Below are 24,972 nucleotides of genomic sequence, written 5' to 3' on the forward strand. Positions count from 1 at the left end.
GATTTAGACAGAAAAAAGAATGCCACGAGTTCAAAAGTTCTTCGAGAGAGAGAAAGAAAGAGGGCAGGATTTTTAAGAAGAGAGTGCAGGGGGTTTTCCTTTGACTTGTTTGTTAAGTTAGCCAGTGAAACCTTTATCCTACGTTGAGATTTGGTTTTGATCCAACGGTCTAAATTGGATCCCATGCCATTAAGTGTAACAGGATCTCACAAAATCATTATATATATATATATATATATATATAAAAGTTTATATGAGCTGAGGCTCTAAACAATCAAATTAAAGCTTATTTCAAAAATTTTACTAAAAGAGGTTGTTTTGATGCTCAAATATCTTTAAATTGATCATCTTGACATTAAGATGCATGGACATAGAAAAAAATGGATTTCAAGTTTTGAAAATAGTGTATTTTGTAACGCATTTTTGGATTGTCAGTTTTCAAGATTTTTAAGTTTTTATACATTAATCGATCTACATTATTTTTGGAGCTTTAAAATAAATAAAGATGAAAATATATTTTAAAGCTACCACAATGATTTCCAGTATTGAAACTACATTTTTCGACACTATTTGAAAGTAGGCTCCAATTTGATTGTTTAGAGCCTAGGCTCTATGCAAATATATATATATATATATATATATCTATATCTATATCGAGGTTTTTATAAAGCTTAGGTTTTATGAAAACAAAATAAAACCTCACCTCAATTCCTCTTTCCCTTGGATAGGGTTCTTGCATATACTACTGCAAAACATAAAGCATAAATCATGCGGGTACATGAAAAATAACTGAATAGTTGCCCCACATCAGCTTTAAAATAGAATTCAGATAATTCTACCCTTAACATAATCCAATATTCTAAACGCAGAAAGCAAACTAAACAGTACCCATATGTTTTTAGAAACACAACACAACAAAACCAAGCAACCAAGAATAATAGTGACAAAGTTGATTAAAGTAGCCGTTTTTATATTCATATGAATACATATGAAAGAGAATAATTTCAAAATAAAAACATAGAGTAGACCATCAAGATACTCATCAATTGTGGTGTATTTTACATCTGGATAAAGCTGGGTAGACTCCACGTCAGAAGGAATAATCTCAAAATTTGTATGATCACCTCTTACGAATGTCGAGTAAACAAACAACATGAATAGATTGTTTGGAAATGGATTTTCTGCAGCTGAACAGTTTTTAGAATCATATTACACAAGCATTAAGACTGAACCAAGTAAAATAATATACCACTTTTCAAAGGCCAATGCAATTTCCAGTACAACTACCACGATGAAAATCTAACTTCTATAAATGTAAAATACGTCAGATGAGCCATGAAAGGTAATGGCCAAACTAACCTTTAAAAAATATGCACACCATTTATTTTTCAGATAATGATGGTATTACGTTCAAAGAACATGTAAATAAAATATGCAATTGTCTTGAATCATGGGACGTAGAAGAAGTTGCCCACACTTTTGTGCTTGGTGTCAACCACTGGGCTTCTTTTATATTTTTTGTGGTTAATGTAAGAGTTCCAGTCCCATGCTTCAGAGCCAACATACTTTGAGGACGGGCGCTTCAAAAATTTTACAAAATTTAGAGAATGTGTTACTTTTTTATTATTTCATTCTCCATGACAAAAATGCACAATTGATGAGTTGCTTTTTGTGTGAAAAAGAATTCAGTTTCTCCGTACCTTGGATACTTTGGAGGACTTGTTCTTCTGGTATATAAAACTTCTCAAGACTCTTGCCGACCTTCTTCTCCCACAGTTCAACAAGCTCATTCAGTGAGTACATGTTACCTGGTGGTCTCATGTACATAACCTTGTTTAATGTCCTCGGATCATCCACAGCCTTAATCGTGAAGGTTGCAACATCTTCTTCTTTGACAAACACAGCTGTAGAATACTAACATCTGCCATTGTAATTTAAGAGAAAATGTAGAATACTAACATCTGCCATTGTAATTTAAGAGAAAATTATAGATCCCTCCCCCTTCCTCTCAATACTTTTAGTATCACACCCTAGACCAAACATTAAAGACTGTTTTCTTTTTGTATTTACTCCCAATTAAAAAGTCAAAAAATAGATACTAAAATGCCCTTCTCTCTCACTCTCTACCTGCCCTCTCTCTACCTGCCCTCTCTCACTCTTTCTACCTGCTCTCTCTCTCTCCAGCCCCTCTTTCTCTCTACCCACCCTCTCTCACTCTCTCATTACCTGCCCTCCCTCTATCTCTCTATCACTAAGTGATCAACAGACCAGAGTGGAAGGGCATGAGAGCTGCTATTGAAATTGGGGATTGACCAGGCTTTACGTTCATGACTACAATCTTCATCCATTCTGAACCTAGATCTATGCTGCAAACCGCTGAATTTGAGGGAGTGGGGTTGGTGCAGAAGAGGAGGAGACCCAAGTAGAGAAAGATTTTGGCTGGCGGCATTGTAAGAGATGGGCCTCTCTCTCTCTCTCTCTCTCTCCCCCTGTGTCTACTACTAGGAGAACAGCACCTGTCCTTTGGCTCTATCAATGGTGTGGCCTCTCCTTTGGTTCACCCCAAAGAGTGTGATAGCAACACTCTGCTTCTTATGATTTTGGATTAGCTTTGGCACTGGGGAGTACCTGCTGTCAGCAAAGTCAGAGTATGCAAACAAGAGGACGCAAGGGGCTTTCATTGCAGGAGTGTTTGTGATGTAGGCGTTTGGGATACTTGCTGCGGGAAGAAAGAGAGATAGAGAGGGGCCGGGTAGAAAGAGAGAGCAGGTAGAGAGAGAGGGGGGGTAGAAAGAGAGGGCCGGTAGAGAGGGCATGTAGAAAGAGAGAGAGAGGACATGCCTGTCTCTACTCCATTTCATCTCTCTAGAATCAAAATCCCTGTTAAATACCCCAGAACAATTAAACTATACCTATTACTATTTAAGCAAAACTACTAAAGTTAGACCTTTTCTATTTCCATCTCCAAATATCATGATATTATCCCTAGGTGGAGCTTTAAGATCAGGTTGAGCCAGTTGAGGAAGCAAAAATCCGGCAAAGTAGTTGCACGACACAAAAGTGTGAGGAATGCCCTCCTTCTTTATCACATGTCGATTGTGAGCTTTTCTTATATAGAAATTTCCAGCTGGATCTGGGAAGTGAACCTTCTCAGGATCTACACCAAACTCCGCTGGGATGAATCTCTGCACAACCAAATAATGTATTAGGCTAACCATCTTCTTCTTGAAAGATAACAGATTAAAGCATAAAATTTCTCAATTTGCATTTCACTCTTTTGGTTATTGTTCTTATTTATTTACATGCTTGTCTTCTTCAAATTAGGACGAGGTTTTAAGAAAATCCAATCTAATCACTAGAGAATAATGATTTCTTAAAACTCCCTTATCCTTAATATGCATTAAGAGATTTGTGATGATAAAATAAACTGCAATCTCTAGAATAAATCCAAAATGGTTTTAGAAGTAACAAGGTGAAACCACTGTCCAGTGACTTGGCTACCAATTTCCCCTCTTGAGATTATGCTATGGCTACAATACTTGTGCTCCTTGGCAGATTTTTTCTGTCTTAACACCTCAATAAGTTCTTTAGAAAATTGGGAGAAAGAGGAAGAGATGGGAGAGTGAAAAGACAAAGAAGACTTCTTTAGAAGAATTAGTAATAGAGAGATGAAATGAAAAGGGGGGAGAAAGCAGAAAATCCTAAAATACATAGCTAGAATGTAACAAGTGCATCCCATAAGATGGCCAATTTAACTACCCAAGAACCTTCTTACAAAGAGACAATAATTGTAGTAAGCTACAGAAAAATCAATGCACATGAAGCTGTACCAGGTCTGGCTTATCTTCCTCACTTATATTACACATTTTGAAATAAAAAATCAATAATCCATAATATCATCATCCGAGCTTTATTCCAACTATTTTGGTTCGGCTACATGTATCTTATTCTACTATTTTGCTTTATCAAGGGTCATACCCTCAGTAAGACCATCAGTAACCATATCTCTTATCATTACATCCATCTATGCCCTTTTAGGCCTTCCTCTTGCCCTTTCAGAGCCTTCCACTTGAACCAAATCATACCTCCTAACTGGCACTGTATTAAGCCTATATTGTACAGGGCCGACCACCTAACTCTATTTTCCCTTATCTTATCGCCCATTGAAGTCACACCTAAGTTTCTTTGAATGTATTCATTCTGAAATCTATCCCTTCTTGTCTTACCACTCATGCACCTCAACATCCTCATCTCAGCTGCACTCATCCTATAGGTAATGTTGTTTCTTGACTGTCCAATTTTTCGTCTCATAAAACCTGACTGGTCTTGCAGCTGTCTAAGAGATTTTCCCTTTTAGTTTCATTAGTATGTGGCAATCACATAAAACTCCAGATGCACATCTCCACTTCGCCCACATCTTCCTCAATCTCTACAATCTCCTGGATTATCGACCCAAGATATTTCTTGGCTATCAAACTACTTCCTCATTTCTACTATTATTAATACTAAACTTGCATTCCATATACTTTATCTTAGTTTGGCTAATTTTAAATCCTTCTAAAATAAGCCCCTAAATTTCTAACTTCATGTTAACGTGGTCTCTAGTGTCATCTATCGAAACTATGCATCCGCGAACAACATACACCACCGTACCTCGTCTTTCATATATTTATGCAGGCATCCAAAACTACGAGCCTATGTTGCGTGGTCAAACTCTCCACTGGGATAACCTTATAGTCTCTATCTGATGGACGATCTACTTTCTTAACTAGAAAGAAATCTATATGGCTTTTATTTGATCCACTTTTATAAGTTATTAAATATTCATCTCGTTTTGTAGTAGGTGCTTGTTATTGCTAGGTCGTAAACCATAGCAAAATTCAAAATAGCCTCACCCATCTCATTTCTTTCCTTAAAAGTATATTCCCCTATGTACCTTTCATATGCTCTACTATCTTTTCTTACGTGACCATTTAAGTCCCCTCCAAAAAAAATCCTTCCTCCACTTGGTATTTCTTGAATTAGTCTATCCATATCCTCCAAGAATTGTCTTGATTCTATTCTCTAGTCCTACCCGTGGCACATAAGCACTAATTACATCAATTATCTCCTCCCCCAACACAAGTTTAATTAATAGGAGCATATCACCTACTCTCATGACATATACTACTTTATCATTTAAATATGTATCTATAATTATGCCCATACCATTTCTTTTATTGCTCTTTGTTATATTCCCAAGTTTATATTCATCATTTTCCTTAGTTTTTTCACCTTTCTACTTAGTTTCCTATAGGTAAACTATGTTAGCCATCCTTTGTCTCATTGTATCCATTAACTCCATACTCTAACTTGTGTCCCTACATTCCATGTGACTCTCTTGGACTAGCTTCTTTACTTGTGCTCATATAGAATGACGCAACCCTTGCCTACTTATTACCGCAACCGAGCAACGTTGCGGTGTGTTGCTTCTAGAGAACACCCTAGCTACCCCTTGCTCATTTCCCACTGAACCCAGGTGTTGGTACATCGAGTCACTTACAAGGAACACGCTAGTATGAGCATGTAACATAGGTTCAGGATTCATAAAAAGATGTGGCAAAGATTTACGCTAGTTGCCTACCTAATACAACCCTCCTTTACCCAGGCTTGGGATTGGCATGTGGCTGGCCAAAGGTTTCCATAACATGTTTCTTCAACCAAAAATCCCCTAGAGTTTCTTTAGTTCCTCTTGCTTCGCCATCCGACTCTTCTACCCAAAACCAAACAATTCATCTAACTCGTAGTTGTTGGAGGCGGAAGCAAGTCTAGGTAGGGAGTGCCGAACAACCATAGGGTGGAAGCTCCCTGGGGTTAGGATCGACGTCCATGCATTAACAAGTTAAGGAGCTAGATCCCAGGATACCTATGAGCGTGATCCCATGTCACTGAGATCGAGGTTCTGACTTGGAGGCAGGCAGGCATCGTTTCAAAAAGTGTTAGGCGGGCGCCCAAAACCTCGACAACCCAATAGAAAAAAAAGGTCTCTATAGTCTCTAACAATATAAATATAACTGCATATTGTATAAAATATAAGAATTAGGGATTTAGGGCACATCAAAATTCAAAAGTATACTACACAACACATAGGAGCACACACTCCATAAACATAACCATAATCAATATTCAATTATGAATTATTCATAGTCTGATTGATAGTCCACAGTCCACAGTCCACATTCCACATTTCACAGATAGTTAGAACCTAAAATTTACCAATCAAATTACCAAACCAAAGTTACCAAGTACCAAACCAATGGAACCACATATACACTATCCACAATACTATACCAAAAGGAGGAAAACAAAAATGAAAGAAATACTTGAAGACTCAAAAGAATCTTCAATCAATGTTCAAAGTTTAAAGATCATTCATCATTCATCATCAAAAAAAGCAGTGTCAGCTGTACTTGCATCACATGCAGTGGAGTCGTTGCTATCATCATCTCCCTCCTCGATATAATGGTCGTCCTCCTCTGCCTTTTCTAAATCTGCCTTTGCTTCCTCGTGGTCCTCCACCCTCATCCTCTGTACAGAAGATCTAGTGGCCTTAAGAGGGTCGGCTGTGTCTTTGAAACATCCATGACCATGTCCTCTATCAATCTTTCATACCCATTGACCTGATCATCATCAACCAACCACTCGATAGCATTGTCCATATTTTTTGATCCGAGGGAGTCTCTCTTATCTCTAATAGCAAACCTATCCTTCAAGACTCGATTATACTTGATATAAATTATGTCATTAAGCCACTTTTATTCAAGTGTGTTCTTTTTCTTTGTATGAATCTAACAAAATCAAATAAAACTAATTAATATAAATTATTAAAATTATTAAATATATAATAATAATACTACAAAACAGTCAAAACTAATAACTACTAAAGTACTAAATTACTAATACAAATTACCCTTACCTGCTCAAAAGTACTCCAATTCTGCTCACAACTGAACGAAATAGTGGTTAGATTTAAGATTCGAATGGCCAACCTTTGTAAATTTGGAGCACTACACCAATGAATTGGCGGCAAAGATATAAAATAAAATCATAAATAAATAATAGAATTATAGAAATGAAACTTGATTACTTGAACAATTGAACTTGATGAACTTAATAATTGTATTACCTGGATCAATTTTGGTCCTTGTCTCATCGTCATTGGACTCCCAAAAGACTTTAATGCGTACTTGTAATTTATCAGCTCATCAGCACATATAATATCCTGGATATTTGGATCAGGGACTAGCACATCTACACACTTATTAAATCCAGTCATAATTGTGTCATTTGTGTATATTCTTATCAACATAAAAAAAAAAAATGGGTTCAAATAATAACCAACTGCATGCAATGGCCTATGCAGCTGCATATCCCACTCCTCATCAATAATCTCCCAAATAGACTTATAGCGGTTCTCATCATCATCTAATTTTGGACTCTCTCTCTCTTGCATTTCTCCATAGCCTCATCTATGTAGCCCATAGATGCCTTGTCACTATCAACCATGAGGTTGGGGCTTTCATCCCACGTCCAAATTGGCCAATTGCCTCTACCAAAACGTAGAAGCTACTTAGACAAGCAGTATTGAAAGGAATGCTGTAATAATCCGTAAAAAAATAAAAATACGTAAATAAATAAAAATAATATCAATCAGTAATAATAATAATACTATAATAATAATAATAATAATAATAATAATAATAATAATAATAATAATAATAATAATAATAATAATAATAATAATAATAATAATAGTAATAATAATAATAGTAATAATAATAATAGTAATAATAATAATAGTAATAATAATAATAATAATAATAATAATAATACTAATAATAATAATAATAATAATAATAATAATTTATTAAATATATATATCCAAAAATAATTTTGAGTAAAAGTTCTTTTTGATAATAATACACCATAGAGACCATTCTTTTAGCTTTTATTAAAATACTTCAAAACCCAAAATATAATTAAATATGCAACACACCATTTCTATTTGGGTGGACCTTGGGTTCACCATCATTTCCTTCCTTAACTTCTCGAAAGGATAAGTTTAACCTTTTATGTGCCTTAATATGTGCCCCATGCCAATCTCCATTGACACCTCTTTTGATGAGGTGTTATAAAAAAAAAAAAAAAGTTCTCCCTTATATCCCTTATATACGTATGAGTTTTGAGGGTAACAAGAAAGCACGCTTTGAAGTTTCTCTTGGAGTAGTTCTTCTCCGACCATCCCTTTTTAACAGCCTAGTAATGAGGTCTTCCTTCGCTTATATAATTTTTACTTTTGCCATGTAGTGAGCAATTTCAAGGGGCTTGACTATCTGACAAGGGTTAGTTCCTCCGAAGAAAAAAAAAAGGCGAGAGCAGTAACAGTACAAAATAAAGCTTAGGGACTCTAAACCTTGAATCTCTTAGTCCATTTTGAAGGTCCAGACTTATATATGGTTTCGATGAATCAAATCTGATGAGCAACTGTAAGTGACATCATCTTCCTATAAAATAGTTTGTTTTAATAAAGAGTGATATTTCCATCCAGGATCTTTATTTTATAAGTTTTATGTGTGCAAATGACTGCCTTATTATTTGACAACTGATATTTTTGCATTTGATTATAGCATTGTCTATGAAATGTTTATTTGCGAATTGACATCCTATAAATTGTGATAATTCTGTATTCTTGGATTTCTATAAGAGTTTTTCTATACATACTAGATTGGAAATTATGCTAGAATGTCTTTACGAACTGCTACCTTTCTGAATTTGAGCCCAAAATATTTGACTGGTTATTTTGAAATGTTATTGAAAGTGACTGTTATTAATGGTTTTAATAAAAATCATATTAATAATTTCAGTGATATGTTGAATACATGATATTGCTGCTTTCGAATGTTTAAAGAGATTTAGAAATACTTTAAGTATGCAAGTGGACTCATCTGGTTCACCGGTGAGGTATAAGTGGACCTATCCGGTACGTCAGTAGGGATTAAGTGGACTTATCCGATACGCCGGTGACGTATAAATGGACCTGCAGGGATCAAGTGGACCTATCTGGGACGCCACTAGGGATTAAGTGGACCCATCAAGGCGCTGATAGGATATATAGGTGACCTACTTGGGCCGGTAGTAGGGTATTTTCTGAAATCCTTTCAATTATGCATTGCCGTTAAAATGTTATATGCATTTCAATTATTCGGATTATACTTAATTATGCATTTTTTAAAGTGAAACTGTTGATGCATTTTTGTTAATAGATCTCCTTTTTGAAAATATTGACATCTTTCAACCATGATTATTTTTAGGATTATGATTATCACTTACTAAGTAACCAAACTCATCAAACTATGGTAAATATTTTTTTTCAGGATAACTGTGATTTCATATTCAGTGCTCGTCAGGATCAACTTTGGAAGATATTGTAGTTGTGCTCAAACTTTCTTTTGTTACTTTGTAAGAATTCGCCATTTTAAATTTGTCCTGTCAAGAGATGTATATATGTTTAGACCTTTATGTTAATATTAGTTATGAAAAGAGTTTATATAGATTTGAAGGGAAAAAAAAACAAAAGGGGTTGATTTTGATTCAATGCATGGTAGATATCTAAAATTGCTTTGTTTTGACTGTTACATCTCAGGAATATCAGTATTTTAAATCATTGGGGTGTGACATTTATGGTATCAGAGCAATAGGTTTAAGAATACATTTTAGAGGTAGCCACACCGATGGGAAATTCAATTGACACCAATATAGTGTACAAATCCTGTGTAATAAAGATAGAAGAAAAGGAACTGTTGATTGATTTAATACTTTTAGAAATTCAAGATTTTGATGTAATCTTAGGCATGGATTGGCATTCTGCATACCATGCAAGTATTGATTGTTACAAGAAAATGGTTACCTTTGGTATTCCGAATCAACCAGTATTTTACTTCAATGGTATCAAAGAAGACTCCCCATCATATTTAATCTCTTGTATTCGAGCTAATCGCCTCTTTCGAAAAGGGTGTCAAGGCTTTCTTGCTTATATCAAAGAAGATAGGAAAGAAGAGATAAATTTGGATACTACTCTGATTATCCGAGAATTTCCCGACCTTTTCCCTAAAGAATTGCCAGGATTACCACCTGACAAGGAAATTGAATTTTCTATTGAATTATTGCCAGGGATAGCCCCAATTTCTAAGGCACCTTACAGAATGGCACCTGCAGAACTTAAGGAACTTAAACAACAATTGGAAGAATTATTAGATAAAGGTTTTATCAGGCCCAGTGTGTCACGTTGGGGTGCTCCGATATTGTTTGTTAAAAAGAAAGATGGGACCATGAGATTGTGTATCGATTATAGACGGTTGAACCAAGTGACAGTGAAAAATAAGTATCCATTACTTAGAATTGATGATTTATTTGATCAATTACAAGGATCACAAGTGTTTTATAAAATTGATCTTAAATCTAGATATCATCAGCTTAAGATCAAAAGTGAAGATGTTCCCAAGACAGCTTTCAGAACAAGGTATGGCCATTATGAATTTTTAGTCATGGCTTTTGGATTAACCAATGCACTGGCTGCATTTATGGATTTGATGAATCGAGTCTTTAAGCCCTTTTTGGATAAATTTAATGTGGTATTCATCAAGGATATTTTAATTTATTCCAAGAATCAGAAGGAACATGAGCAGCATGTAAGAATGGTATTGCAAATATTAAGAGAAACGAAGTTGTATGCCAAACTTAGTAAATGTGAATTTTGGCTTGAACAAGTGACATTTTTAGGACATATCATATCAAAAGAAGGTCTATCAGTTGATCCTTTAAAGGTTGAAGCCGTTGTTAATAGGAAACAACCAAGTAATGTGACTGAAGTTCGAAGCTTTTAGGATTGGCAGGATATTACAGAAAATTTGTAGAAAAATTTTTTCGAATCGCAACCCCATTGACTCGATTGACACAGAAAAATGTCAAATTTGAGTGGACAAGTGAATGTGAGGAGGTTTTCAAGAAATAAAAGTTCGATTAACTTCAGCACCTATTTTAACTATTCTTGAGGAGAGTGGGGGATTTGTGATTTATAGTGATCCTTCACATAAAGGCTTGGGCTGTGTATTAATGCAATATGGGAAGGTAGTGGCATATGCATCCAGACAGTTGAAAGAATATGAGAAAAAATATCCAATTCATGACTTGGAGCTGGCTGCAATAGTATTCGCTTTGAAAATGTGGAGGCATTATCTATATGATGAGCAGTTCGAAATATACACAGATCATAAGAGCTTGAAATACCTCTTCTCTCAGAAGGATTTAAATATGCGGCAGATAAGATGGATGGACTTCTTAAAAGATTATGATTGTACAATCCATTATCATTCAGGAAAAGCTAACGTTGTGGCTGACGCTCTAAGTAGAAATCTACGGGAGTCTTAGCTCATCTAATGGTCCAAGAAATGAGATTGTTAGAAGAAATAGTGGATTGGCATCCGGCTCCGTCCATTAATAGTGTGGTAAGTATGATTGCCAACATTAAGGCAGAACCCGAATTCATTTAACAGATTCGATCGGCACAAAAGAAAAACCCTCAGCTTATAACAATTGTAGAAGAGGTGAAGCTGGGAAAAAGAGACGAATTCTCTATATGTAGTGAGGATTTACTAAGATTCAAAGGTCGGGTTTGTGTCCCGAATGATGAGAGTGTGAAGAAAGTTATCTTGGAAGAAGAACATCACTCTCGTTATACGATACATCCCGAAAGTATTAAAATGTATCAGGACCTGAAGAAAACCTTTTGGTGGAATAATATAAAAAAAGAGGTAGCACTATTTGTGTCTAAGTGCCTAACATGCTAACAAGTAAAAGCTAAGCATCAAAGGTCTGCTGGGTTGTTGCAGCCTTTACCCGTGCCAGAGTGGAAGTGGGAGCACATCTCTATGGATTTTGTCTCTGGCTTGCCTAGAACAAATTCAAGACATGATAGCATTTGGGTCATTGTGGACCGGCGGACCAAAGCTGCTCACTTTCTGTCGATTCGCACGACTTACACTTTGGATCGACTGGCCCAATTGTACATTAAGGAAATAGTGCGGTTGCATGGAGTTCCGATCAGTATTGTATCGGACAGGGATACTCGGTTTACTTCTAAATTTTAGGCTAGGCTACAGTCAGCCATGGGGACGAGACTCACCTTTAGCACTACCTTTCACCCCCAAACTGATGGACAATCGGAGAGGACCATCCAAACCTTGGAAGATATGCTGAGGGCCTGTGTCATTGACTTTACAGGAAGCTGGGATGACCATTTACCCTTGATTGAGTTTGCTTATAATAATAGCTTCCAAGCCAGTATTCAGATGGCACCATATGAAGCCCTGTATGGAAGGAAATGCAGGTCACCCATCTACTGGGACGAGGTTGGTGAAAGAAAGCTTTTGGGGTAAAAAATTATCCAGGTAACCATAGATAAGATAGTATTAATTCGAGAAAAGCTCAGGACAGCTCAGAGTAGGTAAAAGAGTTATGCCGATAATCGACGGAGAGATCTTGAATTTGAGGAAGGTGATCGAGTTTTCCTAAAGATTTCACCAATAAAAGGCATTATGAGATTCGACAACAAAGGAAAGCTGAGCCCACGCTACATCGGGCCATTTGAAATCGTGAAAAGAATCGGAGGTGTCGCTTATAGACTTGTCTTACCATCCGAATTGGCAAACGTCCATAATGTCTTCCATGTATCATCACTACGAAAATATCAGCCCGGCCCATCCCATATCTTAAAATATGAACCTTCACCAATCATGAAGGACCTATCCTTCATTGAGCAACCAATTTTGATACTAGATAGGAGGGTACAACTGTTGCCCAACAAAGAGATTCCTTTGGTCCGTATATTATGGTAATACCATTCAAGACAGGAGTCTACTTGGGAACGAGAAGACGAAATCAGAGAAAAGTACCCCATTCTTTTTCAGCTATCAAGTATACAAATTTAGATGACTAAATTTCTTTAAGGGGGGAAGAATGTAATAATTCGTAAAAAAATAAATAAATAAAAATAAAAATAATATCAATCAATAATAATAATAATAATATCAATAATACTAATAATAATAATAATAATAATAATAATAATAATAATAATAATAATAATAATAATAATAGTAATAATGTAATAGTAATAATAATAATAATAATAGTAATAATAATTATAATAATAATAATAATAATAATAATAATAATAATAATAATAATAATAATAATAATATATTAAATATATATATCCAGAAATAATTTTGAGTAAAAGTTCTTTGTAATAATAATACACCACAGAGACCATTCTTTTAGCCTTTCTTAAAATACTTCAAAAGCCAAAATATTATTAAATATGCGAACACACCATTTCTATTTGGGTGGACCATCTTTTCCTTTCTTAACTTTTCGAAAGGATAAGTTTAACCTTTTACGTGCCTTAATATGTGCCCCATACCATTCTCCATTGACACCTCTTTTGATGAGGTGTTATAAAAAAAAAAAAAAAATAGTTATCCCTTATATCCCTTATATACGTATGCGTTCTGAGGGTAACAGAAAAGCACGCTTTGATGTTTCTCTTGGAGTAGTTCTTCTCCGACCATCCCTTTTTAACAGCCTAGTAATATGAGGTCTTCCTTCGCGTATATAATTTTTACTTCTACCATGTAGTCGACAATTTCAAGGCGCTTGACCATCCGACAAGGGTTAGTTCCTCTGAAGAAAATAAAAAGGCGAGAGCAGTAACCATACAAAGTAAAACTTAGGGACTCTAAACCTTGAATCTCTCAGTCCATTTTGAAGGTCCAGACGTATATATTGTTCCGATGAATCAAATCTGATGAGCAACTATAAGTGACATCATCTTCCTAAAAAATAGTCTGTTTTAATAAATAGTGATATTTCCGTCCAGGATCTTTATCTTTATTTTATAATTTTTATGTGTAAATGACTGCCTTATTATTTTAAAACTGATATTTTTGCATTTGATTATAGCATTGTCTGTGAAATGTTTATTTGCGAATTGACATCCTATAAATTGTGATAATGCCGTATTCTTGGATTTCTAAAAGAGTTTTTCTATACATACTAGATTGGAAATTATGCTAGAATTTCTTTACGAACTGCTACCTTTCTGAATTTGAGCCCAAAATATTTGACTGGTTATTTTTGAAATGTTATTGAAAGTGACTGTTATTAATGGTTTCAGTGAAATTCATATTAATAATTTCAGTGATATGTTGAGTACATGATATTGCTGCTTTCGAATGTTTAAAGAGATTTAGAAATACTTTAAGTATGCAAGTCGACTCATCCAGTTCGCCGGTGCGGTATAAGTGGACCTATCTGCTATGCCGGTAGAGGTTAAGTGGACTCATCCGGTACGTGGGTGAGGTATAAGTGGATCTGTAGGGATTAAGGGGACCCATCAGGACGTTGATAGGGTTTACAGGTGACCTACTTGGGACGGCAGTAGGGTATTTTGTGAAATCATTTGAATTATGCACTACCGTTAAAATGTTATATGCATTTCAATTATTCGGATTATACTTATTTATGTATTTTTTAAAGTGAAACTGTTGATGCATTTCTGTTACTAGATCTCCTTTTTGAAAATATTGATATCTTTCAACCATAATTATTTTTAGAATTATGATGATTACTTACTGAGTAGCCAAACTCATCAAACTATGGTCAACATTTTTTTTCAGGATAGCTGTTGTTTCATATTGAGTTATCGTCAGGATCGACTTTGGAAGATATTGTAGTTGTGCTTAAACTTTCTTTTGTTACTTTGTAAGAATTCGCCATTGTAAATTTGTCATGTCAAGAGATGTATATATGTTTAGACCTTTATGTTAATATTAGTTATGAACAGAGTTTATATAGATTTGAAGAAAAAAAAACAGGGGGTTTTGATTTTGATTCAATGCATGGTAGATATCTAAAATTGCTTTGTTTTGACTGTCACATCTCAGGAATATCCGTATTTTAAATTCTTGGGGTGTCTCTATCTCTCTCTTCCTTCTTCATTCTCATTTCAATGGTGATTTGCTTCTTTGTTTTCTCTCCTGCAACCTCAATATCAGGCCGGGAAAAAAAACAATACATAGGGCCTCTAACCCGAGGCTTCTTAGGCACCGAACTCCAAGCAGCAATTATAACTCCCTTTCCCTTCCCCCTAGTAATTGATTGCTCTACCTCTTGAAATCCCTCCCCGTCCCCATCACTGTCATCATCATCATGACTGACCCAAACCCCAAACCTAATCTCTGCTATGGAGGCATGTCTCTCATCTTTTTTTAATTTTACAAGACTCAAAATATTGTTTATTTCCTTTTTAACAACATCAGGAGTTTTTTTTACATAAGACAACATCCTCCCTGATATCGACAAGAAGTTTATTGAATCGGTTTATGCTCCTTTTTTTATCTTTTTCACAAAACTTGCATCTTATGCAATTTTTATCCGAAGGATTGGGTTGTAGTCATATTTCCAAACAGGATCTCCACTTCTATTAGATCGCAAAGAAGACATCTCAAAATAATACAACATATACAAATAATAAAAAATCTTACTTTGATTGCTTAATCTTCAAACTTCCACCTCTAAGATGTTTCTAAGGACTCAAAATCTTCTAAAAAACCCTCAAATAGATTTATAAAACATCCAAAATTAAATATAATATCAATGGGTGATGTTTTGATCAATTTCTCATAACTGTGAGAAACCCTTTGATCCTAAAGAAATCACAAAGAACTAGTTTTTTTAGGTTTTTCTCTCTCTAAAATGGGCTCTAATGGGTTTTAGGTTTCAAAAGAACCTAAAGCCCACAATTTTGGCCCCTTAGTTTAAAAAAAAATGATACAAAACACCCCTACCAAGTGGCTTTTTTGCCTCTGGGCGGGGCGCAGGCCCTGGGTGCCCGTCTAGGTGGGTTCCCTAGGTGCCTAGGGTGGTGTCGAAGGATTTTTGCCTTTTTGTGGCGCCTAGGCCTGGGCGATACACCCATACCTTCTAGACCGCCTAGGCAGCTGCCCAAGCATTGGGCGGTCTGCTTTTTGAAGCACTGCTTAGAGGGATCTAAGCTTCACTATACATAAAATGAGATCAATTAGTATATGATAAAGTTACAATTGAGCCAATGCTTGCTCGATCCATTATCACACACCTCAGCTTATTACCAATGCCATAATTATGATACTCCAATGTTCTACAATAATACAGTTTGATAATACCATAAATTGGCTTACTACGGTATGAAATTGTAGTTTTTTAATACCATAAATCTAGTATACCACGATGTGATATGTACCATAGTTTAACATATTCTTAAGAAATATGTCTATAATAACAAGAATAAAAGTAGTAGTTCAATTAATAGTATAACTCCTCTCCTTGGGGGAATCCTACAAGTATGTAGACTGAGATCCCATTTTATAGGGAGTGATCCCTATTTCTCTAAATCTAGCTCCCTTTAAGGGAGATCCCATTTTATAGGGAGTGATCCCTATTTCTCTAAATCTAGCTCCCTCTAAGATCCCTTAGAGGGTCTCCAGGATCGAGTTCCCAAGTTGGGACCATGGCCTTACCCCCAAAGTTTCCTGCAACTATGGTCAGACACATACCAAAAGGAAAGGAAAAGAGCATTTCCTCTGACAAATTAATTCCATACTGTAAAATCTCCAAGATTGGGGGAACAATTGTTCATCTCCACAACTTGCTTCACATTTCAGTCCCTGATTTTAACTTTAACAAGGCTTAATTTCCAAAAACGACGTAACCCCACAAATTACCCTTGTTATAGCCAAAGATAAGGCCACCATCTAATGATCACGCAAGTCTTGAGGAGGATGAGTCTCAAGAAAACCCCACGAAAAGATGAGAGAATCATAAGGGAGATACTGTAAAACAAACCCTACTTCAAGATTTCGCTAGAAGTCTCTCAATCTCCCGAGAAATAGAAAAGGAGAAGAGCAAGAAGAAAAATGTGGTCTTTCGGATTAAATATTGAATTTTATGGCATTGCTCAGTAGGTGTATCCAGATTACACGTTAGAAGATCCATCTTCTGAGTGCTGACTATATCACCTATAGTACAAAGTTAAAAGACACACACCACTGTATGAAGACTCACTGAGTTAACTCGGCCACAGCACCCTGTCGAGGTACATGGTCGGTGTGCAGGCGCCTGTACAGTATTCAGACGAGTCCGTATAGTACTTGCCAGAGTACTGATACTGAAACAAAAAAGTTGAAAGGGGACCAAAACTCTGCTGGCCCTTTTTTTACCATGCACAAGAAAAAACTAACAATGGGTTAAAACGGTGGAAACTCCTATAATGGCTTTTAAACAAGTTCTACGTGGCTAAAATAAGACCAAATATGTACCAACTTATTTTCCCAATTGGATTGAAGAGCTTTGATTCCCAATTTGTTGATCAGAGATGCAAAACTTTAAGAACAAAATAAAATAAAATAAGAAATAACTAAATTAACACAGATTTGAACCTAAAGTCCCAATAATTGGCTTGAAGTCAAGGCATCTTCCCAGTAATATTTCAAATTTCAACCGTTTTTAGTGGACTTAAATACTCCGCATCAAGCAAATCTTTTCATTTGCCAGCTGAATTTTTTATCAAAAAAGCAGCATTAACCAAGTACAAGCAGAGAGAGAGAGAAAGCCAAAATTCTAGTCCATAATCCCAATTTTCAAGTTCTCAACCCCTGAAATTTAAGGTCTAGAAACTCGTTACAAAAATAAAGAAACAAGAATGGTGACAAAAAAGAAAAGTCCAGATAAAAAATGAATGGTAATTCTCACGAAATAAATAAAGATACTCTTACATAGAAGACCTTCACACCAGCTGACACAAAGGTTTGAACTAAGGCGGATTTTACAGGGATTGAAAGCGAAGATTCACGAAGTAGGGCAAATGTGGGATGACCTGACGCAATGCTGGCTTTAACCAGATGCTGCCCTAATCTACCAGTTGCTCCGACTACAAGAATCCGGCTGTTGTCCATCGGAATGCCCGAAATTTTACAGCCCGGGAAGAGAACCCTAAAATTTCTCTGCAACTCCGAGAGTGATAAAAGTCTTTTCAATGGAGTAATTAAAAGTGGATTTTTGCCACCATTTAAGAACCCAATCCATCTATGAGCAGCATAGAAAACCTAAATTTTCTGGGAAGGGAAATTTAACATAATATTCCCTTGGTCTGCACGTGAATGACATGTGCTTGTTTCTTTATAAGTAAATTATAAACCTGTGGAGCTACTTGGTTCTGTTCACTTACTTGGAGTTGACCTACAAACTTTCTTGACGGATGTTGTACACGAATAAACGATGGAATAGCCTAATTTTATGTGTATCTGATGTTTTTAAGGGAAACAATAAGAGAGCAAAACCTCAAGTTTCATAAACGTCATACACATTTTTTTTCTTTTTCTTTTTTTTTCAATTTTTGCTTTTTTTTTTTTATCAAAATAGCTTTTATGATAGTCTAAGTATTACTATACTTTAAATACCGTAATAAACTGACAAAGAATTATGATACTCTAAATACCGTAGTGATCAGGCTAAACATTACGATACTTTAAAAACCATAATATTCATATGTGGCAAATGGGGGAGAAGAAACCCAATGAACATTAAAATCTTTAAAGTACCATAATGCTTAGTCTAATCATTACGGTAATTAAAGTATCATAATGCAGTAGTCATTATGATAATACGACCATTGTGAAGGTTATTCTGGTAAAAAAAAATACTAAAATTGAAGAAAAATTGCATAGACAAAATTGATGAAAGCTGAGAGTTTTCTTTTCAAAATACACAAAAATTAAAGTATTTATGACGATTTCCCTATTTTTAAAAAAGAATATCAATGCACTAATTGAGACAAAGTATGATAAGGGGAATGACATATTTACTAGAGACTCCATGCACCCACCAAAAGAACGACGAGTACTGGGCCTGTCGAGTATTAATTTAATCAAAATGTTAACCTAATCAAAATACCACTGAGATAAAAATGTTAACCTAATCAAAATTATTATCCTTCAAAAACCTTGCATATACATAACTCTTAAGATTTATAGAATAAAATGTAACCAAATCAACACTTAGTTGTTCAGCATTACAAATAAGAAACACATTGTTTTGTATTAGTAAAGCGAAACAGCTAAGGATATTTCTCTCATTTTATAGATGCAAAGCATTTAAGTGTAAAATTACAAAATTATCCCTTGTTCTACGTTACAAATACCAATTTTATAGATGCAAAGCATATAAGTAAAAAAATACAAAAATATCCCTTGTTCTACAGATACCGAATAAAGTATTCTATATTTGTAATGCAGAACGATAAGGGATAATTTTATCATTTGGGTCCTACCTCTTTGTGGTAAAATTATTGAAATGCCCATCATTGTTTCTCATTCTAAGTGCTGAATAAGGTTAGTTGGAGTATTTTTAAAAGAAATTTTAAGGATATATTTGAGTGAAATAGAAAAAAAAAACGAAGATATACCCTCAAATTCTAATAGGAATAAATTTGACCCCTTTAATATTTTAAGAGGTTTCATCCCCTTTCATGATACTTACTAAACTCTCATGATGCATCCTAACCAAACCAGAAAATATGAACTGCACAGGGAAAAGAAAGAACTACTTGACCACAAAAAAGAATCCAATATTCATTAGACATGTACGAGTGGCTAGCCAACTTGCCAAGTAGCCTTGGGAACATCCAGATCTACAAATTTAACACACAAGCAAGCTCGTACGGCCTCGCACTAAAGCCCTATTCCTACATATCATATCTATAAAAGATAAAAAGCAAAAAAGGGCAACTGAAAGTACAATATATATGTTGATATAAAAAGAGTTACACTATGTATACAAGTAATGTTTAATATTCAAATAGATTGGGGTGAGGCATTGAGATTTAGAGAGGAAAGCCACTCCGCTATGGCTTCATTAACGAGCTCTGGAACTTCATCATGTGGGCAATGCCCTGCCTGTAAGTGTACAAGGGATGAGTTTGGATAGAACTCGTTTATTCTTTTGGCCTTCGCAGGTCCCACCCAAGGGTCCAAATCACCCCAAAGTATTAGTAAGGGGCATGAAAGTTTGCTCAAGATACAATCGAGTGTAAACTTGGTTTGGTTCAACAAAAATCGTGTCATTAACCTGCAATTGAGATCAATAATTCTTAATAACACGAAAAATTAAGTTCCACCAGTAAAAGTAATTGCAATAATTTCTTCAATTGTAGAAAATAACAGGGTGATTTCCTGCCAACAATAGCAAAATAACAAATTGAAATACAGATAAAATTGCAAGAGAAACAAAGTGCTGGATAGATATAATAAGTACATATATGCAATCACGATAGAAGTTACTTGAAGGGTTTAAAGCAGTTAAAAAGCTTCAACATATCGAGAGTCACTGCCAACTCACATTGAGCAGATTTTTCACTAGATGAGAGGAGGGGGGTCATGGATACTTTGTATATTTACCACTATAACACATTATCAAAGAAAATTAATCAAAAAGTCACATAATGACTATTAAATGAATAGAGTAAAACTGGTAGAAATCTGAATACCTGTAATAAACTTCCCCTGCATTGGGATCTGCTGCTGGTAGTGTAATTGATTCGATAAGATAGTCATCCACATTGGTTGCATTTGAATAAACCTGCTTTCATCAGAAAAAGATTTAATGGAGTAATCTCCCAAAGGGAACAATGAGATGTGCATGCTTTCGTCAATCTCGCTCTTGCCACGTGAACCCAAAATATGGGTGGCAATAGTATCCGCCTATTCCCACCAAAGTTTGGGTACCCAAGGCAAAAACATGGATCTGAATAGCAACTCCATGCATGCACAAAGTAAAGTATGGTTTCATGTTCCATATTGTACCTCTGGTCGGATATGCGAGCGAGCGAGCGAGAGAGAGAGAGAGAGAGAGAGAGAGAGAGAGAGAGAGAGAGAGAGAGAGAGAGAGAGAGAGAGAGTAATACAATGTTAATCCAAAAAGTGGGAACAACGGCTCTCAGTAAAGTAGCATACACTTGTTAAAACAGACTGTATCCGGCCAGGTTGCTTAGCTTGCCAAAACACAAAACCTAGGACAACACGTTGAAAAACCTCCTTGAGTGGTTTCACTAGGAACTTCTGCGAAAATGTTTCCTCCAAATTTTCGTTGGTTTCTTCACCAGGTTTCCCAAACTGCCCAGCGGAATTCAGAATAGCAACTCCCTGAACTTGCTCAGGCACCTCAGCTGCTGTCATCAATGCAGTAAATCCTCCAAGACTGAAAAGCATTTATATATACAAGTAAAGGCAACCATGGTTTTATATAATACCAATACATGGATTCAGTCATAGTTTGAGTAAACCGAGAAAATGAGGCTGGAACTAACCTGTGTGTGTGTGTATGTGTATGTGTGTGTGTGTGTGTGTGTGTGTGTGCACGCGAGAGTGCGTGCGCACATGGATCTGCCAAATGATCAAAATTCCCCAACAAGATCAAAATGCCCTTTATGAAATGAAACTTAAATATAATCTAGTTCCAACCAGGGATATTTTGATTATTTGGCAATTCCATTTTCCCAAGGATATTTTTATACTTCGGCTCGAGCCTATGAAGTAGGCCAAACAACCAAAGTGCCTGCCCTGGTTTCTAAGGCTCCCTAACTCTGAACAGGGGCAATTTGAAATGCATTTTTTAAAGGTTCGAGAGAGAGAGATATGAGAGTTCAAAGGAGGTTGTGAGAGAGTGAGGGAAGAAGAAGTTCATGAGTGATGAAGCAAAAGAAAAATAGGAGCTTTTCTAAGGTTTGGATGATGGGGTGAATAGAAAGGATAAGAATAATAAATATTGCAATTTGGACAATGGAAAAGTGTTGAGGGGGTTAAATGTCATTTTCTGTTAACTTCAAGGGAATCTATGGGCCTGATAGTTTATCTAGGATTATAAATACAGATAGAGTGTATGTGCATTTTTCATATATATATATATGAATATATATATATATATATATATATAAATGATCCTGTGAACCAGTGGACTCACAAGAAAAAATGAGCCCAACGGTCCAGATTGAATCTGGGCCGAGCTGACAATCACGGATGTCCGGTAGTATTTTAATTTTAATTTTTTTTTCTACATATCAAAATCACTTGAAATTTTAAGCATGTGTTCTTCTCATCAAGTCGCACCTAATAAAAACATTAAAAAAATAATAATCCGTAAAAAAACAATAGACCAAAATACCCTCGAAACTTTTTTCATGTAAAATATTTTTTTGATATTTTTCGAAGATTCACTTATTTTAGATGAACGCACGCCTAAAATTTCAAGTGATTTGGATTTGTAGAAAAAATTAAAATTCAAACACTATCGGGCATCCGTGATCGTCAGATCGACCCAGATTCAATCTGGGTCGTTGGGCTCATTTTTACTTGTTAGCCCACTGGCTCACAAGATCATTTTTCATATATATATATATATATATATATATATATATATATATATATATATATATATATATATATATAGGAAATGATCCTGTCAGCGCACAGGCTGACAGCTACAGTGTCGGTCAATGGCCCAGATTTAATCTGCGCAAATCTGACAGTTACAACCTAATTTCGTATTTGAATTTTTATTTTTTTCTACGAATCAAAATCACTTGAAATTTTAAGCATTCAATCTTCTCCAAGGTGCACCTAATAAAAATATAAAAAAATAATTTGTAAAATATAAATTGACCAAAATACCCCCAAAATATAAAATTTTAGAGGTATTTTGGTCAATTTATATTTTGCAAATTATTTTTTTTATTTTTTATTAGATTCTCTTAATTTTAAAGAATAGGCAATCAAAATTTCAAATGATTTGGATTTGTAGAAAAAAAATGAAAATTCAAATATGAAATGTGGTCGTGACCATTGGATTGGGCTCAGATTGAATCTGGGCCGTTGGTTGACACTGTAGCTATCAGCCCACAGGCTGACAAGATCCTTTTCCTATATATATATATATATATATATATATTGAGAAGGAGAACATTAAATGCCGGTTGTATTGAGTGTATACCTGTTCCCAACTAAAACTGCTGGTTCTTTGACAATTTCCTTTAGAAAGTCGGCTACTTGATCCCTCCATATGGTAGCATCATACTCAATAATAGCTTTTTCACTCCATCCAAATCCTAGTAAGTCTACTGCATAGACCTTGTACCTTTTTGCTAGTTCTGGTATGTTATACCTGCTACCAAAGCATGGAAGAATACCTACAAAGATTAAAAATCAGCGTAAATAGCACCATTAAAATGTGGATGTAACTCATTGCATCAGTGGCTTTCTTTGCGAGCCAGTTATTCTAAGTTTTAAGAGTTCTATTAAAGTAAGCCTCATTTCTGTTAGTGTGCATAACATTTGCAAGTTGCAATATAAGCAGAAACTAGATGGAAAAAAGTGCGCTTCAACTTACTTTCAGACAAATGCTCAAGAGCCATAAATGCCGTGTAAATGGCAAACAGTGTATACATGTGTCTTTGGTTCAAAAAATAAAAGAATTAAACAGAAGCCCTTGAAATGCCTTCTCTGGTGTTTCCTATGTTTAGCGAGTGACTGTTGAAAATTTATATTTTGAGCTCATCAAGGTGAATGATTTTCAGTGGCTTGATCTAAACATGTCTGGATATAGCTCTATTAACAACTAAGAATATCTAATATTTGTGGAGCAGTTGAACAGGTAGGATGTTCAAATGAAAAAAAGACCTCTATTTTAATGGAATAAAAAGTTGGTATATTGAGCATAGTGGAATGATTATTGACATCAATTTTGAAGGAGATTACATGAGCCTCAACATAGGAGATCGATCTGGAAAGATGAAGGTATGAAGCTGTGTTAAATATGAACAGAATTATGAATTATTTCATTAGCCAAAGACAAGAAATGTATGTCCCATATACATCCATTCGGAGGATTTCTTGAGGGAGGGTAATCTTATTGCACTTCCGATCAAGCCCATAAAAAAACTTAGACATGACTAGGTTATCACTTCCTAGAGTGCTGTTATGTTCACTTGCAAATCATAAAGGCTAGCAGATCATAAGAAGTTTATATACTGAAAAGTATAGCCACACATCATATACTTCAGTACCAACAAAGCCAAATTCAGGATTGTTGACTGCTTGCATAAGGGAAACAGTGGCATGTATTTGACAAAGTGAAAAACAGGAAAAAGATTTCTTATTCTCTATTCTATCCCATGATTCTAAGGACCCTTCATGCTTCATGGTCAATGTCCCACAACTATAGTACAAGAACAATTCTTTTTTCACATCCACATTGAGCTCCATGCATTTCTTATGCTCTCCTTTAGGCATTCATGAGCAGCTAAAGAAGCAGATTGAAGGCAGTAATGCTAAATACGAGGCTGCTACAAATAAGCATCGTTGCAAGCTAGCATTTGAAGTTGAAGATTATGTTTGGGCTAAGTTGACTAGAGGTAGGTATCTTGCTGGGGAGTACAATAACTTCAGCAATCGGTGGATTGGATCATGAAAATTTTTGAAGAAGATCAATGACAGTGCCTATCAGTTAAAGCTACGAAGCCATATGAAGACTTCTGATGTTTTCAATGTCAAGCACTTAATTCCTTATGCAGGAGACCTATAGTGATAATGGCTTAACTTGAGGGGGAGTCCTCTCCAACCAAGGGACAATGATTCAAATGAGATGACCGCCTTAGATTATTTGGAGCGATCAGATTTGGACCAGCAATCGATATTTAGGACTCGATTTTTCGTTCATGTTTTGTAAGGAGCCTGAGGTCAACCGCTGCATCATTTTGAATTTGGCTCAATTGACTCCCTAAGCTCTCAA

The 24,972-nt window shown here is 35.4% G+C and overlaps 2 protein-coding genes across 4 annotated transcripts in view; both read right to left on the bottom strand.

Moving 5' to 3' along the window:
• Nucleotides 1–825: 825 nt before the first annotated feature.
• LOC18422628 (phenylcoumaran benzylic ether reductase IRL1) lies at nt 826–18,228 on the bottom strand. Its single transcript, XM_020667484.2, has 7 exons — nt 17,887–18,228; nt 17,454–17,517; nt 17,222–17,302; nt 6,450–6,642; nt 2,948–3,256; nt 1,701–1,904; nt 826–1,187 (listed from the first exon to the last, which is right to left on the bottom strand). Exons 1-7 carry the CDS (start codon nt 18,087–18,089, stop codon nt 826–828), a joined length of 1,416 nt encoding a protein of 471 aa, XP_020523143.2. The 5' UTR covers nt 18,090–18,228.
• Nucleotides 18,229–19,738: 1,510 nt separating this feature from the next.
• Nucleotides 19,739–24,972, bottom strand: part of LOC18422629 (alpha/beta-Hydrolases superfamily protein) — a 40,048-nt gene continuing 34,814 nt past the window's right edge. For 2 of the 3 annotated variants that reach the window (XM_011625386.3, XM_006878481.4), the window contains 4 exons: nt 23,176–23,346; nt 21,144–21,387; nt 20,678–20,769; nt 19,739–20,259 (listed from right to left, as the gene is read on the bottom strand). In XM_011625386.3, the coding sequence (XP_011623688.1) occupies nt 19,986–20,259; nt 20,678–20,769; nt 21,144–21,387; nt 23,176–23,346 (781 nt within the window). In that variant the 3' untranslated portion in view covers nt 19,739–19,985. Of the gene's footprint in view, nt 20,260–20,677; nt 20,770–21,143; nt 21,388–23,175; nt 23,372–24,972 lie in introns of all 3 variants that reach the window. The other variant, XM_088860553.1, reaches the window with a different exon arrangement.

Source organism: Amborella trichopoda, chromosome 3, assembly GCF_054954075.1.
Source record: "Amborella trichopoda isolate Santa Cruz 75 chromosome 3, AtrichopodaSantaCruz75HAP2 v2.0, whole genome shotgun sequence".
NCBI lineage: Eukaryota > Viridiplantae > Streptophyta > Magnoliopsida > Amborellales > Amborellaceae > Amborella > Amborella trichopoda.

What these genes read in the sequence shown, in the direction of transcription:
- LOC18422628 (XM_020667484.2), bottom strand. Translation starts at nt 18,089, where the DNA reads ATGGACAACAGCCGGATTCTTGTAGTCGGAGCAACTGGTAGATTAGGG. An exon ending in CCAATTGGGAAAATAAGTTG is followed by an intron (nt 17,303 to 17,453) that starts GTACATATTTGG and finishes TTTTTGTTTCAG; the next exon opens with TATCAGTACTCTGGCAAGTA. An exon ending in AGTCCTCCAAAGTATCCAAG is followed by an intron (nt 1,188 to 1,700) that starts GTACGGAGAAAC and finishes AAAACTGTTCAG; the next exon opens with CTGCAGAAAATCCATTTCCA.